The 18,300-nt window shown below is 38.0% G+C and overlaps 1 protein-coding gene across 1 annotated transcript in view; it reads right to left on the bottom strand.

Annotated features, from left to right (window-relative positions):
• kiaa1211l (KIAA1211-like) overlaps positions 1–18,300 on the bottom strand; it is a 66,904-nt gene that overhangs the window by 2,250 nt on the left and 46,354 nt on the right. Inside the window, exons 5-10 of the mRNA XM_031897017.1 lie at positions 15,813–15,965; positions 13,028–13,090; positions 9,926–10,150; positions 8,083–9,511; positions 3,477–3,658; positions 614–749 (exon numbers count right to left, since the gene is read on the bottom strand). Coding sequence (XP_031752877.1) covers positions 614–749; positions 3,477–3,658; positions 8,083–9,511; positions 9,926–10,150; positions 13,028–13,090; positions 15,813–15,965 — 2,188 coding nt within the window. The remainder of the gene's footprint in view (positions 1–613; positions 750–3,476; positions 3,659–8,082; positions 9,512–9,925; positions 10,151–13,027; positions 13,091–15,812; positions 15,966–18,300) is intronic.

The following is an 18,300-nucleotide window of genomic DNA, read 5'->3' as shown; positions in this document are numbered from 1 at the left end:
CTCCCTCCCCCCTCCCTTAGGAATGTGTGATCTTAGCTATAAAGGCTAGAGCTGCAGGCAGGTTGCCACATAAAATGGAAGTTGCTATCTTAAGCAAATGGAGAAAGCTTCTAAAGCTGTTTACTCAGGCATGTTAATGGCTTCTGCAGAATAAATATATTGTTCTAGGTGGCACTAATGTGGCAAATCTATTGGCAGTAAATGCCAAAATGACTTTCCTTCTTTGAAAAAATACAGATATATGATCATTCAGCCCTTTGGTTCTTACCACTTTTTATTCAGTCAAAACTTCTCCCAGGATTATATTAACCTGGTTTAATTTAAAAGTTTTAGGAATCTGTATATTCAGTCCATCCCAAAAATTGTATTTTTAAATTAAATCTTTTTCAAATATTCCATAATTGTACTGATTAAAGGGCCAGGAACCCCAAAGTCGCTGGATGGTGAAAATACCCATTCTTTGTTTTGAAAACACATAATACTAAGGGGCAGATTTACCAATCTTTTTTAGCAGCTAGACTAGGAATGATGTGTGCATAAAACAGGGGTAGGGGGCATAAGGCACATCTAGGAAACATCAGGCACAAAAATCAGTGAACTGTGCTTTTCTTACCAAGTGCTGGAAGTGAAAGTGTGCTGGCTCTTTGACTTGGCTCTTTTAATGCAGCTTTGGTGTCTTGCCCATGAAATTCAGCTACTATATTTGCTGGTTTATTCTGAATCAGGTCAACAGTTGGTTTTAAACTAGTCTGAAAGACACAAGCAAAAATATTACAGTTATATCTTAGCATTTTCTTGTCATCTGCATTTACACTGGTTGCTCAGTGTATTTACTTGTACATTTGATACCAGCTCTTTGGTACTGCTTGGAAGTGTTCCCCACACTATTCCTAACCTTTTTGTTTAGACAGTTCAGGTCATTCACTCTTTCAGTTGGGCCTCATGTGGAGCAATGATTACCAGGGACATCAACAGGAACCCTCTCTGTCTGTTGAGCTCTGTACTTGTAGAATATCTGTGCTTATGTCTAACTAGACAGCACTTAATACTGTTTATCAGGGCCACAAGAATTATAGGAGCAAAGGAAAATTTTGAAACTCTAAAAAAATTTGATTTTTTTTTTTTTATATAATAGTCATCATATCAGAGAAATGCTCGTATGCAGGAGTGCCCAAGAGGTATACTGGCCTACCAGTAGATCACTTTAGAGTTTCTGGTAGACTGCAAGGCAGGATGCAGCGGGATGCTATCCTGCCACTTATGTGGGCATCAAATGTGAATTTGGCACTGCATTTATACATTGCTATGTGTATTTGGGTATTAAACATCAAGAGTGATACATTTTCTTGCAGCTTGTGCCAAATGTTATACGTCAAACTATTTTTATTAAGGCAGATCTCATGATTGAAGCCAGGTGGCAAAAGTAGATCACAGGGTGATAAAGTATGGATACCCCTGAAAAATTGCATTAAATTCTAACCCCCATATGTAATGAAAGGCACTAAGCTTGCACAGTAGCAATAATCCGTAGCAAGGAATAAGATATGTGCTTTTAAACACAACCAGTACATTTTACCTGATGACTGGTTGCTATGGGTTACTACTCCTGGGTAAATTCAGTGCCTTTTATTACATAACCCCCTGTTTATTGTTGTATACAATACTGAACTAATACATGGAAGCAAGAGAGTGAAGAAAATGCAATTTTATTTTTGAAATGTACATTTTAGAAAAACTTTACAAAATACAAAGTAACTGAACAAAAAAACCATATGTGGTGTACTTTTTTTGAGAATAGTATGTTTTGTGAATTCTTGTGAATTTTTTTTCTGACCTACAAAATCGTGTCATGCAACAGCACAAGATATTGTAGGATGCTACAAAATCTGCCCCCCCGACTGCTGTAAAGTAAAGTTGAATCAGATAAAGTCAGATGGTGTGTTTTGTTCAGATGGTGTGTTTTGTTCATGCATTACATCTGACAAAAACCTGTTATCCAGAAGGTTCCGAATTACGGAAACGCCATCTCCCATAGACTCAATTATAAGCAAATAATACTGATTTTGATTTCCTTTTTCTCTGTAATAATAAAACAGTACCTGTACTTGATCCCAACTAAGATATAATTAATCCTTATTGGAGGCAAAACAATCCTATTGGGTTTATTCAATATTTAAATGATTTTTAGTAGACTTAAGTTATGGAGAACCAAATTACGGAAAGATCCCTCATCTGGAAAACCCCAGGTCCCAAGCATTCTGGATAACAGGTCCCATACCTGTACTACATTTATGAAATATAGTCCGAAGTTAGGTTGAATGCACTGACCAACATGGGTTTGGGGTGTATAAATGAAACTGAGGTAGAAGTTTTAAGACTTCATCGTTTAAAGTCCCCTTCTGATGCATAACCTTTGGACAGGTCTTTCTGATAGCTTATGCTAAGGTTACAGATGTATAAGATATTGTGATACAAGTCACTAAGCTATAGTAGAATACAGGCAGGAGGTAAGGAAGGGCCCGGTCTGTGCCTGCCAACACTATCCTTTGTAACTTACACTGGATTTTTTATCTGGTGCAATGTACAGAACACAGTCAGAACTGGGGCAGAAGTATAGACCCAAGATTAAGCAAATGACCATTATCTTCAATACAGTTCATGTTTCTTTGCTATTGTCTACAAGGGCATTTTTTGTATAATGAGTGAGGGGTGTAGGGTTTGGGTTGTACTGCCAATGCACTGGACTGCCAATGGGGCTCTCTAAGGGGCCCATAGCACTGTATCTGAAAGTTTTGTGCTGGGACCCATAGGTTTATAGTTATGCCACTAAGCAAAGGGCTTAGCTTGCACTCTCTCTGCTCTTGTGTGGCAAGTGTCTAAACAAAATTTCCCAACAGCAAAACATTAAAGGAACAGTAACACCAAAAAATAAAAATTGTATAAAAGTAATAACAATATAATGTACTGTTGCCCTGCATTGCTACTACTGGTGTGTTTGCCTCAGAAAGACTACTATAGTTTATATAAATAAGCTGCTGTGTAGCCATGGGGGCAGCCATTCAAGCTGGAAAAAAGGAGAAAAGGCACAGGTTACATAGCAGATAACTAGTAGATAAGCCCCATATAATGGGGGTTTATCTGTTATCTGCTAAGTAACCTGTGTCTTTTCTCCTTTGAATGGCTGCCCCCATGGCTACACAGCAGCTTACTTATATAAACTATAGTACTCTTTCTGAGGCAAACACACCAGTAGTAGCAATGCAGGGCAACAGTACATTATATTGTAATTACTTTTATACACTTTCATTTTTTGGTGTTACTGTTCCTTTAAAAAGAACCTAAACATTTGTCTTCCTTTTGAACCCTGCTACTTGTCTCCAACAAACAATACAGTGACATGGCAATATACTTTTGTGTTTTGGCCTGGAAATGGCTATACGGCACAAAAGGCAAAGGGCAATGCATACTTAACTTACTTTAATCACCTCTTTCTTTTGGTTGCCAGCATCTTGGTTTGCAGATTTTAATTCTCCTGGGACTGGCTCCTCCTTCAGTCCTCTAGGTTTCTGCCTGGCCGAGGATTTCCAAGATGTCTGGACTTTGCTTTCTGTTCTGTTGCTGGATTCAGGTGTAGCTATGGCGAAAGAAGTGCTTTTTCCTAAAAGAAATATTAACAAATGTGAGGTAATCATGTAGTAGCATGCTGTATATTTTATCCTTTAATAATAATAATAATAATAATAATAATCATGTTATAGAGAGAAAACTGAAAAGTTCATAGCAATGTACATTATAATACAATAATACTCTGTATGTATCACTCTATTTTTATCTTTCGTGTCTTACATGTATTGCGCTAAGAATCTCTAAAGCAGTTCATGCTCAGTCCAAAATGTATTGCTTTGTATACTATACAAAGGTTTATTTTTTTGCACTCTAAATAAAGACACAATCAATCCAGTAAGAAGGTGTCCATTGCGGAAAGCATATACTCAGGTCCAACTTTTCTCTATATTAAAAAAAGAAGACTATCATAACATATTTGCTGAGATCTCACATTGGGAAATGATGCACATTTAGAACAACTGCTGAATTAGCTTTTTTTCAATATACTGGATTGGTGGATTTATGTTATACAGAAGGGCTACCTCAGTAAGCACCTCTAAAGAGACTGTTTACAGTGTCAATTTACACTGTGCATTGGACTGCATATGTGAGTATTTAAGTTTGAACATCCCTGCTATTCTCGTGGAGGATATGGTAGTCCATTTAGCATTTTATGATAGGGAGATACCATGCAACATAGTGGAACCACTAGATTCTGCTGAAACTTTAAAAGAAAAAATCATGAGTCTCACTTGAAAAGCATATAGTGCCAAATAAATTGGCATATTAAAAAAGGGGAGGACACAAAAAAGGAAAAATGTGGCACAAAAACAACCAGAGCCAATATCTTTATATACACCTGTATTTATAGCACACATTCAGGAGTTCTATAGCTTCTATTACTGACTGGCTACACTATCTACTGCCCTGCAAAAGTCTGTCTAAATAAATTCTAATATGATATGAATTTGGCCTTCAGAAGCTATTAAAATACCTCAGAGAGAGCTTTTTATATTCAGCAGACAAGAATCTATAATTAATTCCTGTTAGAGTTTGTATTTTATAAATATATTTGGAGTTGTAAGGTGTCTAAGTTTTAATGCCACAGTTTTAATAATAAATGTTCAACACAAATGCTTTGTGTTCTATAGCATAGCCATAGGCTATACTGCTTGACAGTGTAATGTTAATTTTCTTTGTTCATTGTAGTCATTTATGGTCTGTGTATGTGTTTATATACAAAAGTATGTATTGCTGAGGTTGTGTGCAGTCAAATGCAGGATAAAAGGACCAGGATATTATTGTGCATCTGTTTCAGTCTATATAAGCTTGTTATAATTTACTTTCAGTCAAAATGTCTCAATATTTTGTACTTTCCTTATTTGCCTTGAACACCACTTGCGGTTTCTCTGATATTGTTTCTACAAATGTTTGCAGAATTTGAGAATCCACATTATTTCAGCATTCTTTGGGAAGGCCTAGATGGCAGCTGTCATAGAAACGGATGACACATCTCTTAGAAGTAGGAGGGCCAGGGCTTCCAAGAAGGGTAAACCCCCTGGCATTAATTTAAAAATGGGTGCAAATTGTACTAAAACATTTCATACAGTACAATTTGACAAATAATACCTTCTGCTTATTAAAACTATTTAAATATATGGGAAAAATGTGGGCAGCACATTTCCCACAAACTCTCACTATAGACTGACATTTTATAACACCTTCCTGCATATGTAAATAGCTTCTGCTAGGACTAAGTGTAACATTTGCATACCTATTAGTGGACTGTTTTTTCATCAAAAACAACTGGAACCCACATTTAATATTGTGTATACACCCAATTATGCACTAGTACAATATATTAGGATAAAATAAAGTACAAATATAGCTCAAATAACATGGGCAATTTACATTAGACATAAAGTAGGCATGCTGTACCATTTCCCATGACCACTTAAGATAAAGACACCCTTCACTCTAAATGTTCATACTAATAATAGCTCAATATGTTGATGGGACAGTGATTCACAGTATCCTGTAATTAGTGCATCCACTATCACCCAGATATAAATGGAGCTGAGCGGTGATTGGAGCGGCGGGGGGTTTCTAGCGGAGGGGGGGTGATCGGAGCGGGGTGGAAGGTGGGCTGGGAGTTGGTGTGCTGGCAGGTGTGGGGATTGGAGGGGGGGTTGTGAGCAAGGCGCATGTGCAGTAGAGATGTTGTGGGAAATGGAGTGAATGGCGGCGCCGTTCACTAAAACAAGTATGTAGTTTGTAGTTAGTGTATCTCTGTAAATCTTTCATAAGGCAACCCAGAAATATAGCGTTTTTACAGAGCAATTGAAGTACTATTTAATAGTGTGCTTAATGGATTTTGACTTTCCTTGTCCTTTAAGCAGATGTATAGATCTTAATTTTAGCCTTAATCTCTAATGAGTGTAGAAATGATGAGATCCAACATATGCACAGATCTGAGAGAAAGCTCATAATATTTGCAGTTGCGATCAGTGTTCAGGGACCAATTTGCCACTCTCAACCCCCAGCTCATTTATGTAACAGTGGAGGCTACTCTACAATCTAGTAACCCAGTAAAGCTTATCTCAAATCTATATTAAAATTTACTCTCAACAGGCCCCAAACCCTTTGACTCCGCACAAATATGGTGGACTTCCCAAATACCAGCACTCACCAAAGTTTGGGGCCCTTGGTGTGACCTAGAGGGAACTAAAGGATTCCACTCCCATTTACATTGTAAGACCCCCGGCAATTTCCCACTTATCTCTATCACATCCTGAACACCTAGTTCAGTTGGTTGACAAACCCAATATGCTGGAACTGCTGCCAGATTCACGCTCACACTCTGTAATGTTACACCTATCCCTTTAGTGTCAGTAACAAACCTTAAAGATAGACCTGGAAAAGAAAGACCAGCGCATTTTCCTTATTGTAATGTAAAATGTGTTATTTTATGGTTTTGTTTGTATGAAAATTAATGAAATACACCTTTTAAAAAAAAGAAATGATGAGATGAAGCCTTATGAAGACATATAAGAGGCAGACAGTAGTCGTCCCCTGTAAAGTCTTCACTGCCTGTCACTGCATTTTGCCTCTAGGCCACACCAGCCAAAACCCTATTATTAAATAAATCTTTCCTTCTACTTCAGTAATGACAGGTCAGTTTACTAACTGGCAAGATAAATAAGTACAAGGTTTTATGGGGTGGTATAATGATGGAGCTGGACAAAAAGGATGAGGTTATGAGTATTGCTGGACAATATCTCATATGAAGGTTTTAGCAGATAAATGAAATAGTCAAGTATGTCATGATTTCACACAATTAAGCCCCACGATTGTGCTGGACCAGAGCTTCCTATAACTGGTGATCAGATATGGGCACAATAATGATTATAATGTAGATCATGGACAACACTGATTTGCAATATAACTTTGAGAGAATACTGTGTTTGATCATTGAGATGTGCACAATATCAGCAGGAGATGGGTTGGCTGATATTGGATAAACACTTTGAGGCTAGGGCAGTTCACTGAGTACACAGGGTGAATTTTGGCCATAACATGCACACACAAGTGTTTTCTGGCTGGAATCTTTCCCATGTACTCAGTGACAGACATATACTGTTCCTGTTCATGACCCCACACATGGGGTGGCATTGCCAGTTGAGAAACCATCTAATGTTATAGTAGCCAGACCAATAGGTGATACCTGTTGATTGTTTGCAATAGGTGACTAGTTCTGTACCATACTCAATACTTCTAATAAAACAGGAGGATCCGAACACACAACATACAGTATTATGACTGAAGAAGACTCATTAACTGGTCCACAGGGACCCAAACAATGCACACCAAACACTATGGCAGGCAGGATGGATTTCGTGTGTTTTCCCTTCTGTGCTTTTTGGCATGGAGACAAAAGCTAGAAGTATTCCATGCTATCCATAAGGTTACATGGTAAATGCCAGATACCATCAGCTGACTACAGGGACTGCTAGAGCATTTTCATAGGTCAATTGTCAAAAGCACCCTAGTTGTGTGGCACATCATGTGGTAACTCTTTAATTCACAGGAGGCAAGTAGGTGCACATTTTTTCATGGTTTATTTCTCAAGTTAAAAAAAAATTGGAAAGCAAATCTGACCACTATATATGTGTGTATCACTGAATCTGTCTTTAATGTGATCCTAGTTGGTGAGATGTAAAAGCTGTGCTCCCAACACATATACGTGCAGTTAATAATTTGTGGTGCTTTCTCCTGGATGTCAGGGTATGTTCCTATACCCACAAACATACAGATTGGATTTAGTTCTTGTAGCTTTCTAATTCAGTTCCATAACTTTTTTTTTAAGAAATACTAAAATGTTTGCTTTTTATCACAGAATCTTTTGAAAGTATCACATATCAGTGAAGACTGCGACTATTCACTTTACCAGAAAAAAAAATACAGTGGAATTCTTACCAGTCTTGTGTAAACTTGTTCTTACATCAGGGGGCGGTTTTTCCATCTTACAGTCTTTTTTCTCCAGATCTGAGACACAAGTGGAAGAGTCTTTTTTTGTGACATTGTCAGCTCCTATTATATTTTGCAAAACAGGCTTTTTAGGCAGTGGTGGTTTTGAATGTATCAGTTCACTAAAGTTTGTTTTATTTTTTTGTTTTTCATTCCTGAAACTGGGTAAATGGGTTTCTGTTTTGCTGGCTTCTAGTAACTCATCCTTGGAAAAAGAGGAACATCCTGTGTTTTCCAGATTAATCTCAGCACTGTGCCTTTTCAGTCTGACAGAGTCAGCGTTTATGCCCTCCCTGTATCTAAAGGAAAAGGAGGTGGATCTTAGCTTCACAAAAAAGGGGTTTTTGTTCTCAGGATATGTCTGTAGGTCAGTAACCATCAGCAAATCACTGGAAGCTGGCACAGAGCCCTGTGGAATGTGACTAAGGATGGCTTTGTCCATTGAAGTACTTTCTGAGTCAGCGAACGTCTCCTTTTTCCTGCCACTGGCTCTGCTTTCAGTGCGTGTTGAAGAAAATCTTGGCTCATCTTTTATTCTCTCACTTATGGACAAACCTGACTTAGGCAGAGAAAACTTCATGTTTTTAAAAGTCTCATTCTCAATATTTCCTTTTAATATTAAGCTGCTAGTCCGTGGCCTTTCCCATGCTGAGGATACAGAAAACTTTCTCTGTGTACAAAGTTCCCCACCAGCCTTATCCTCTTTTTTAATATTTTCTCTATCAACTAAAGACTGCTCCGGAGTGTTCCTGCTCTTTTCTGTGTCAGAAAGTGAAAGGTCTTCCGAGGGTAATGGTTCAGGTGCACTTTTGTCAGGTAAATGTACAGTCTGACAAATGTTTGAAGGTGGTGAGGTGACATCAGGCCCAACAAATGGATTTTCATTAACCTTTTCCTCTGTAGATTCCAAAGACTTTCTATGATCTTCCAGTATACTCTTTTCTGATCTCAGAGACTGGGCAAGACCATCCTCTTTAGAGAAGTCTGTATTAATTTGAACCTCATTGCAGATGTCCCCTTCTACAATACTTAAACTGCATTCAGTTTTAATATCCTCCAAATCTTCCACAAATTTGTTTTCCAGTTTTAGATCTGGACAACTGGTAGCATCCTGAGATTGTACTGTAATAAAGTCTATGTCACTCGAGATCACAACTTCTTCCTGTATAAGCTGAGATTGGATTTCTGTTATGCTACCAGGACAGACCTCCATTTCTGTTTCTTGTATGCTCTGTGGGGTGTCGAATACTGCAGGTGGATTTGTGTCTATGACCTTTTCTCGGTTGTCATTTGTAGATTTTGTGAATGCTTCCTCCATGATGTTTTCATCTTCTACTTCAGTGAAAGTTGTAGTAATAACAGATTCATCTAGGACAGACTAAAGAAAAGAAATCAGTATAACTATACAAGTTATTATTCTATAAGAACCCAACGTTTTATTAGTATAAATATATATATATATATATATTTATTAACAAATAATATAACTATACAATTCTATAGAACAAATAGTATAAGTACCTTTCTACGGGTACAGCTACAGATCCCCCAGTAGCCACTTCTTCTCCTGGCATGTTTTGCATCAGGAAGGAATAGCTAATGGGGTATGTGTTGCTAAGAGGAATCTCTTCATTGTGGTATGTAAAAATATATTGATATGTTTGTTATTTTGATATTGATGCACTAATAAGACATTGGATTGCGCGTATCTATATGTTTATTAATGATAACTCTGCCTGCCTAATAAGATTACTTAGATAATTAAATAACAAGATAACTTTCTGGGAATTACCGCAGAAGGCCTCCTCGTTGTGCATGACCTTTGGTTTCGTGGCCTGACTGAAAGCCTGTGCTTTGCAGCTGAACTATCCAGGAAGCTACAAAGTTGAGGAGGTGAGTCAAAGTCAGGTGACTGCAAGCTGGAATTGTTGGCTCCTCTACCAGTGGATGGTACCCTAATATTTGATGATGACTTTTCCTCTGGAGATAATGGTCTGGATGAATGTCCCGAAGATATCTAAAAAATTGAATATTTAACATATAGCTTTAGCAAATGTATCATGGCTTAGTTGAGCCAGTGCCAAAATAAAAGCTTTATCATTTTACACTAATATCTACATAGTACACCTCCTCAGGCCCAGATTTGTAGGCAGGCCCTTGAGACACTCACTTGATGGGTAAGTTCTGTACAAAGGGACACCTAAAACCTCCCAGTGCCCTCTATAAAGACAACCCAAGGCAGGTGAGGTAGGAGATAAAAGAAGAGCCTGACATGATAGTGCTGACTAGCTAAGCCCCTACATGCACTTTGCTGTTTGCACAGCTGTAAGCACAGAGTAGATAGAATGTTGGAAAAGGGGTGTCATTTCGTTTTGAGATAAGGTATGCCATCATCTATAAAAGGCTAAAACTTTCAGGGTCTCACCTGAAGCTGTTTGTGACACATTTCAGTTATTGTTCTGTGTTGCTAAAAGCTTCCACAAGGCGTTGTCTTTGATTAATGAATAAAGCATCAGTAGTGCTGAAAACCTTGTCTCAGGGTCTTGTTCTATAATAAGGTTCTGGTAAATTAAAGATTACCAAAAAGGCCACAAATATCGAGGATCATGCCGCCCACTGGCTGCATCTCCACTGGGGATTGGGCAGGAGATTTTGACAGATTTTTTGAGATTTTGAATTTCCCACCCCCCCAATCCCCAGAGGTAGATGGCATTAGAACAGAGCTGACAGGAGGAAGCTGCAAGCTGCCAATAGGTGAGAGGGGGTGAGCACAGCTGGGGGGAGGAGGTAGGAGCAGTGGAGGTAGGAGGGGCAAGGGGGGGTGTGCAAGCAGCAAGGGTGGGGTGTGAGCGGCAGGGTGTGGTGCGTGCAAGTGACATGGGGTGCGAGCTATGGAAGGCCTACAGTTGTAAATCCAACCCTGAACCTCCTCCCACATTAAAAGCATGCCTCCCAATATAAATAGACAAGCCCAAAGAATATTAGACTTCTCCTATATGTAATAAAAAGGGATATATCAGGTGCAGTAACCCAAAGGTAACCAATAAGATGTCTGATGACCAGTAAATGCTACATGCTGATTGTTTCCTATAGATGATTAGGTTTAAAGCAAACTTTCCACCTTTTTTTTTTTACAAAACCCCACTTCTGTAATACACTCTCAGGCTGAAAAAGCAGGTGAACAAATAATGTAAAAATGCAAATAATGGAAATGGGGTAACTGCAAGCAGTTAAGAAAGCACAGAAACTGCTTGAGCGCTAACTTTGTTACCCAAAAATGTATATGTACCCAACATGTATGTAATGTAAATGTACATGTATGTAATGTAAATGTACCCATTTACATGTATGTAATGTAAATGTACCCAGAAATTAGGGTAATAGTTAAAGGAGAAGGAAAGGCAAAGTCACTTCGGGGTGCCAAAATGTTAGGCACCCCCAAGGGACTTTAATCGCTTACCTTGTACCCCGGGCTGGTGCCCCTGTTAGGAGAAAACAGCACCAGCCCAGGGTACCTGTAGCGAGCGCTTCCTCCTTCCTGCTTTGTTTTCCGGCAATTGCCAGTGGTCTGCGCATGCGCAGTTTAGTGAAAAGCCGACTTTGCTTCGCGCAAAGCAGGAAAGAGGAAGCGCTGCAGCTACCCCGGGCTTGTGCTGTTCTCTCCGAACAGGGGCACCAGCCCGGGGTACAAGGTAGGTGATTTAAGACACTTGGGGGCACCCCCAATTGACTTTGCCTTTCCTTCTCCTTTAATTCCTGAGCTAGCCTGTAAAAGACTGATTTAACTTTCATAAACAGCTAGCTTTTGGCAAAGCAATCTTCATGTCCAAATCTTCTTTAAAAAAAAAAAACTTACATTCTGTTATGAGAAAACTTGAAGCCAAACTTTAATCCATTTTTATCCTCTCAAACTTTCTAAAAACGAATGACCTATTTTGTGAGCTGCCTGAAGACATTGCTAAAAATGTTCTCTCACTCAGTTGGTAAGTGAATAGTGCAAAAAATAGATACATAAAAACAATCTGTATTAACAAAAAACTATCCCCAAACCAAGCCAATGATATTTGTCTGCCTTTTTTTTCCAAATGTATATCTTTGAGCCATTTGTCTAGTTTTTATGTGTCTGTAATAGATGTACAAGCAGTATTTTAATGGCATGGCAGCAATGGTGCATTCATATGTAAATGGCAAGAATGTACAACCAGAACAAAAACAAGAGTGACATAATCTAGCACACACAGTACAATACCAAAACCCTGAAACTCTCTCTAAATTGGCACACTTTAATAAATGTTCTGTGCTGGCGCTGATTAAATGTCTGCAATCTTCCATTAAAGAGGTATTTTTCCATATTTCCTAATTAGATCAGTCAGAAAAACAGGAATACTGATTCGGATTAAATCCAATAATTTCTGATGTGCGTTGTACAAAAAATTTGTATTGTGGTTGTATGAAAATATCGCGGTACGATCCAAAAGTTACAAATTTTTTGTATCCGAGCGATCAGAGCACTCTGCAGCTCCAACCTGGCCAAACAAAAGTCCCGATACCGAAGCTTTAATGAATTCCGAAACTTTCGTACTCCTTGCAACAAATATGATTTTGTTGCACAAATTGTCGCAAAGCACAAAAAAGTTGCGTAAGTTAACGAAAATATAGTAGAAAATACGCAAAAGTTCTAATCTTTAGAAAAAATACAAAGAAATGCAACATCCTGAGGCCTAAGGATAGCTTTGAGACCCTAGATTTATTATTGGGGACGTGAACACAAAATAGATATTAAATTACATTTGTTAATTTAAAAAAGGTATATGTGCTGACAGTATCCATTTACTACTGTATTAGTATTCCATTATATTTCTTTTACCAGAAAAGCAATTCAGTTACACATTACCTGCTCATCTTCTTCACTCCCTGTTCCAGCTAAACTGAAAGTGCTATGATGATTATCAGAAAACTGTGGAGAAAGGCAATGCATACGTTTTATTTAAGAAACAAGACATATAGAAACAAATATAAAACAATTAGAATACAAAACAATTCCCTAAAAAACTGGTACACAACTATTCAACTCCAGATGATGTGCTTCATCAAGCTGTCTGCTTCATCTTATTTGTCTCATGCCTAATATAATTACTGCAATTATGAATACATCAATATAGTATGGCACAGATCTGGACTGGGATTTAAAATAGGCCAAGGCATTTCAAGTACGCAGAGGCCCAAACATCCTCCCACCAGCCCATTCAGTAGTGACTGCCTAGGGCATCTTACAGCAGCCCCTCTGGCATTTGCCAGAATCCACAGATTACCAGTTGGGTAGTTTGGCTGATTAAAGGGGACCTGTCACCCTAAGAAATAATTCCAATTTCATTTCTATTGTGTTTGGTAAGCAAAATTAACTTCACATACTACATAAATGATATAAATCTTGTTTCCTTCAGTCCTTCAGTCCTTCCTTCAGGAATATACAAATCACAGCCAGCAAGCAGCTGCTATTTTGTGGGCACTGTTATTAAGGCAAGCTTTGTATCACCCCAAAATCTTTTGTATGTGCCAGAATGGGGGACCTGATGCCCTTGCCCATGCACTGGCTACACAATTAGATTGTGAGAAGGTAGGGAGAATGTGAGTGCTGAATGGAAAGTTTGAGTAATTGTTTGCTCTGCCTCTATGTCTAAGGCATAGAGGTGGGGCAGGCAGTATATGATTGACAGCTGGGATTTTTAAATGCATTTATAATGGGTTTCAATGTGTTAATATAAAAATAAATTTTGGTTTCATGTTTAATTTGAAAAAGGCTTTTATTATACAGCTTTTCATGTTTGGGTGACAGGTCCACTTTAAAGAATTAAAATTAGAGTTCCCAAATATGCAGAAATTGTTATGTCCATATACATTGGTTAGATTGGCTAATCATATATCCACATTCAAGGCATTGCCAGAGAGATCCTAAGAACAAATACTAAGAATAAAGCCCAGCCCACATGTCGAACAAGTGTGTCATAATTATTCCTTTATCAGCCTTCCATCCTCACCTACAGAGGTTGCAGGCTTCTTTAAAAAGTGGAACCGTATTACCTTTTTAATAGAAAAATATATGCCCCTTTTTGACATGAGCTCATTCAGTTAGGCTTATGTAAAAAAGGTGCATAAACACTATCTGAACTTCCAAAATGAAATATAATATTTCTTTACAAAGACACATGTTTCCACAGAATGAAAGGAAGCCCAATAGACCCCAAGACTCTATTTCTGACTCTTGGGAACTATTTTTCAACCCCCCCATAGACTCTCAATCCCCTTAGAGTCAATAAACCGCATGCTTGGGCGGGAGAACTTGGTGGGCATTGGAAAATTATTCCAAAATTTAGAGAAAGACTATTGGATTTTACTTTCAGTTAGTGTAATCATGTCTGTGTAAAAAATGAACATTTACATTTATTTTGGCAGATCACATGGAGGCAGATTTACTAAAACTCTAACATTTCTCATTTTTTGTATTTTAAAATTCAAATAAACTCATTTCCACAAATGTCTTACATTTACTAAAAAGTCTGAACTCAAAAAGTCTGCACAGGAAAACATCTCAGAAAAGATTAGATTTTTGTACTGAAACTGCTACTTTTTAAAATTTTTGCACAAAAAAAACCAGCCTCAAAAATCCAAAACCTCTAAAGTTTCAAAGCTGGCAAATTTACAGAATGGGATTTTTAGCCGATTTTACACATAGTAAATCTTGAAAAATTCAGAGTGGTGGTAAAGCTTATGTCAACTAAGCTTATGTCAAAAAGAAGGGTGAGTGGTAAGATTTTCCCTTCAAAAACTTCAACCAAAAACTACAGCAAATTCCAACATTTCAGGGCTAAAAATGGAACTATATATAGTTACCACTATATAAAATTGCTTTTTATATTTTACCAAGCCCTCTTAAAGGAACAGTAACACCAAAAAATGAAAGAGATTTAAAGTAATAAAAATATAATGCACTGTTGCCCTGCACTGGTAAAACTGGTGTGTTTGCTACAGTAACACTACTATAACTTATATAATAAGCTGCTGTGTAGCCACGGGGGCAGCCATTCAAGCTGGAAAAAAGGAGAAAAGGCACAGGTTGCATAGCAGATAACAGACAAGTTCTGTAGAATACAATAGTGTTTTATCTGTTATCTGCTAAGTGCCTGTGCCTTTTCTCCTTTGAATGGCTGCCTCCATGGCTACATAGCAGCTTATTTATATAAATTATAGTAGACTTTCTGAAGTAAACACACAACTTTTACCAGTGCAGGGTAGCAGTACATTATATTTTAGTTACTTTTATACACTTTCATTTTTTGGTGTTACTGTTCCTTTAAGTGCTACACTGCTTTGAACTTTTTGCATACTTTGATTATTTAAGCACCTAGGCATTTATATTTCAAGTGTAGTGATCCACTTTGGCCTCTCTCTCTCTCTCTGAACAAACAGAGATAGTCTTACCTAATCCAACAAGTTAAGGCAACCAGCCAGATGTTTACTTCCCTTATTACAACTGTACTTGACAATTTAGGTTGGTTGCTGTGGCTTTGCTGTGAACAGGTTTGCTCTTGTTTCTGTATAATCTATTGTCATTTAATCTCCTAAATAAAAAGATAAAGAAGATCACAAATACTGACAATTTATTTTCTGAATTAACTTGCCTTTGCCTTTGTAACTTCATGCATATAAAGAGACATTTCTGGAGGACTCCGAGGTAAACCATCATCTTCTGAACTTGTTCCAGCATCGTCAGTTCGCTTGCTAAGGATTCCAAATGGGGACAGGCCAGGTTTCAAGTTAGCCTGAAGTTTTAACTGCAACAGTAAGGCAGTGTTTCAGTTTAATGTCTTTTTGTTATATAACTGTGGGGTTTCTTACATTTCTTCACATTGGGGTTTCACTGAATGGTATTAAAAAGCTTTATTTTCACTCTGTTGCCTTGGCAACTTAAAACATGCTGTTAAAATGCACCTGCCAAAGGAACAATTACATCTAACAAAATAAGTATGTGCTGTACCTATGCAACTGTTTTATATAATTTTCAGTCATTTATTTTGTTGTTGTTTTTTTTTTTTTGCTTTTTTGCAATTGAATATTACCCCTCAATGATGCCAGCTCATCATGCTGATGTGTTCATGCTGTATATGATCACAGTAAAGAGATGTCCGGGGCCCAAGCTCTTATGTTGTCCACCATGCTTTTATAAATGTTTCATATTCATAAATTCTCACATCCAAATATGATCAGCAAATAGTCGCACAGAGAGATATTCAAACATCTACATGCAGATGTGCATGCTACCATTTTGACAAATTGGTCAGACAGGCAGATCACAGCAAAAAGGCACGTGACCTGAACAACAACATATCAGACCTTCACAACCTTTTCTCAAGTTACTTTTTTGCAGTAATAAAGGTTTTTTAACTAATTCCACAGACACAGTTTCCTAATGCCAAAAATGCATCCATCCTTAACATAACTTGGTCAGACCATGCGCCAACTACCTTAACACTACAACTAACTAACGGTCCACAACCCATGCACTCTTGGCGCTTAAACGAATCACTCTTAACAGATTCTACCGTAACCACATCAATAGCTGACGACTTACAGGAATACTGGCTCATAAACTTGGATGAGGAACTCTCTATGGGTCATTAGGGGGTCATTTATCAGGTTGGCGTCCCACAAAAAGAAAAAAAGAATGGAATCAATTATTAAACTCGAAGGAGAATTGAGGGACTTGGAGGCAAAACACAAAATTACTACTGAGCCCACTATCTCTCAGAAACTGATTGAAACGAGATCAGAATTACAAAAACTCCTGATTAACAAAGCAGAAAAAGCATTAAGATGGTCTAAACACAAATTATTCCACCTTAAAGACAAACCTAATCAACTATTATCTCAAAAACTAAAAAAACACCAGGGCTTTAAACAAATTTCCCACATAAACAACTCTAAAGGAGTTAAGCTAGTTAACCCAGAGAACATTATACAAGAATTTCATAACTTCTACTCCTCACTATATGGCCCCCCAACCCTAACAACCCGAGATAAAAGAGATGCTTTCTTGGAAACCATACCCCTCCCCAAATTGACTCAAGATGAAAAGTCTCTACTCAATGAACCGATTACAGAGGAGGAAGTCACCTCAGCTATCAAGACCTTAAGGTCTAATTCTAGCCCTGGCCCAGATGGCCTCCCAGCAAGCTACTATAAAAAATTTAAGGAATTGTTAACCCCTCACTTGACTACCCTCTTTAATGATATGATGCAGGGCCACTCTCTCCCAGCTGACATGCTTCAAGCAAATCTATCCCTCCTCCCGAAACCAAACAAAGATACAACAAACATACAAAACTACCGCCCTATTTCGGTACAGGTAAGGGATCCCTTATCCGGAAACCCGTTATCCAGAAAGCTCAGAATTACGGAAAGCCTGTCTCCCATAGACTCCATTTAAATCAAATAATTCAGAATTTTAAAACTGATTTCCTTTTTCTCTGTAATAATAAAACAGTACCTTGTAATTGATCCCAACTAAGATATAATTAATCCTTTTTGGATGCAAAACAACCCTATTTGGTTTAATTCATGTTTTAATAATTTTTTAGTAGACTTAAGGTATGGAGATCCAAATTACGGAAAGACCCCTTATCCGGAATACCCTTGGTCCCGAGCATTCTGGATAATGGGTCCTATACCTGTACTAAATGTAGACATTAAGCTTTTTTCCAAAATACTGGGCTCTAGACTTAACAAATTAATGCCTAAACTAATACATCCAGATAAGTCAGGCTTCATATTGGGACGACAAACAACAGATGCAATCAGACGACTGCTTAATATAACAGCAGACACCAATGCCTCCAAGTCCCCTATACTTATACTGATGTTAGATGTGTACAAAGCTTTTGATTCTGTAACCTGGCCTTATTTATTTACCGTCCTACCCCACTTTAATATATCTGGAGCCTTCTTAGAAGGACTAAGAGTACTGTACAACAACCCAACAGACAATATTAGACTGTTTCACAAACCTTCTCTCCCCATACAGATTAAAAGGGGAACCCGTCAGGGGTGCCCACTATCACCATTACTGTTCGCGCTAGCAATGGAACCTTTGGCACAACTTATAAGATCAAA

Source organism: Xenopus tropicalis, chromosome 2, assembly GCF_000004195.4.
Source record: "Xenopus tropicalis strain Nigerian chromosome 2, UCB_Xtro_10.0, whole genome shotgun sequence".
NCBI lineage: Eukaryota > Metazoa > Chordata > Amphibia > Anura > Pipidae > Xenopus > Xenopus tropicalis.
This window is presented reverse-complemented; position numbering and strand designations above follow the sequence as displayed.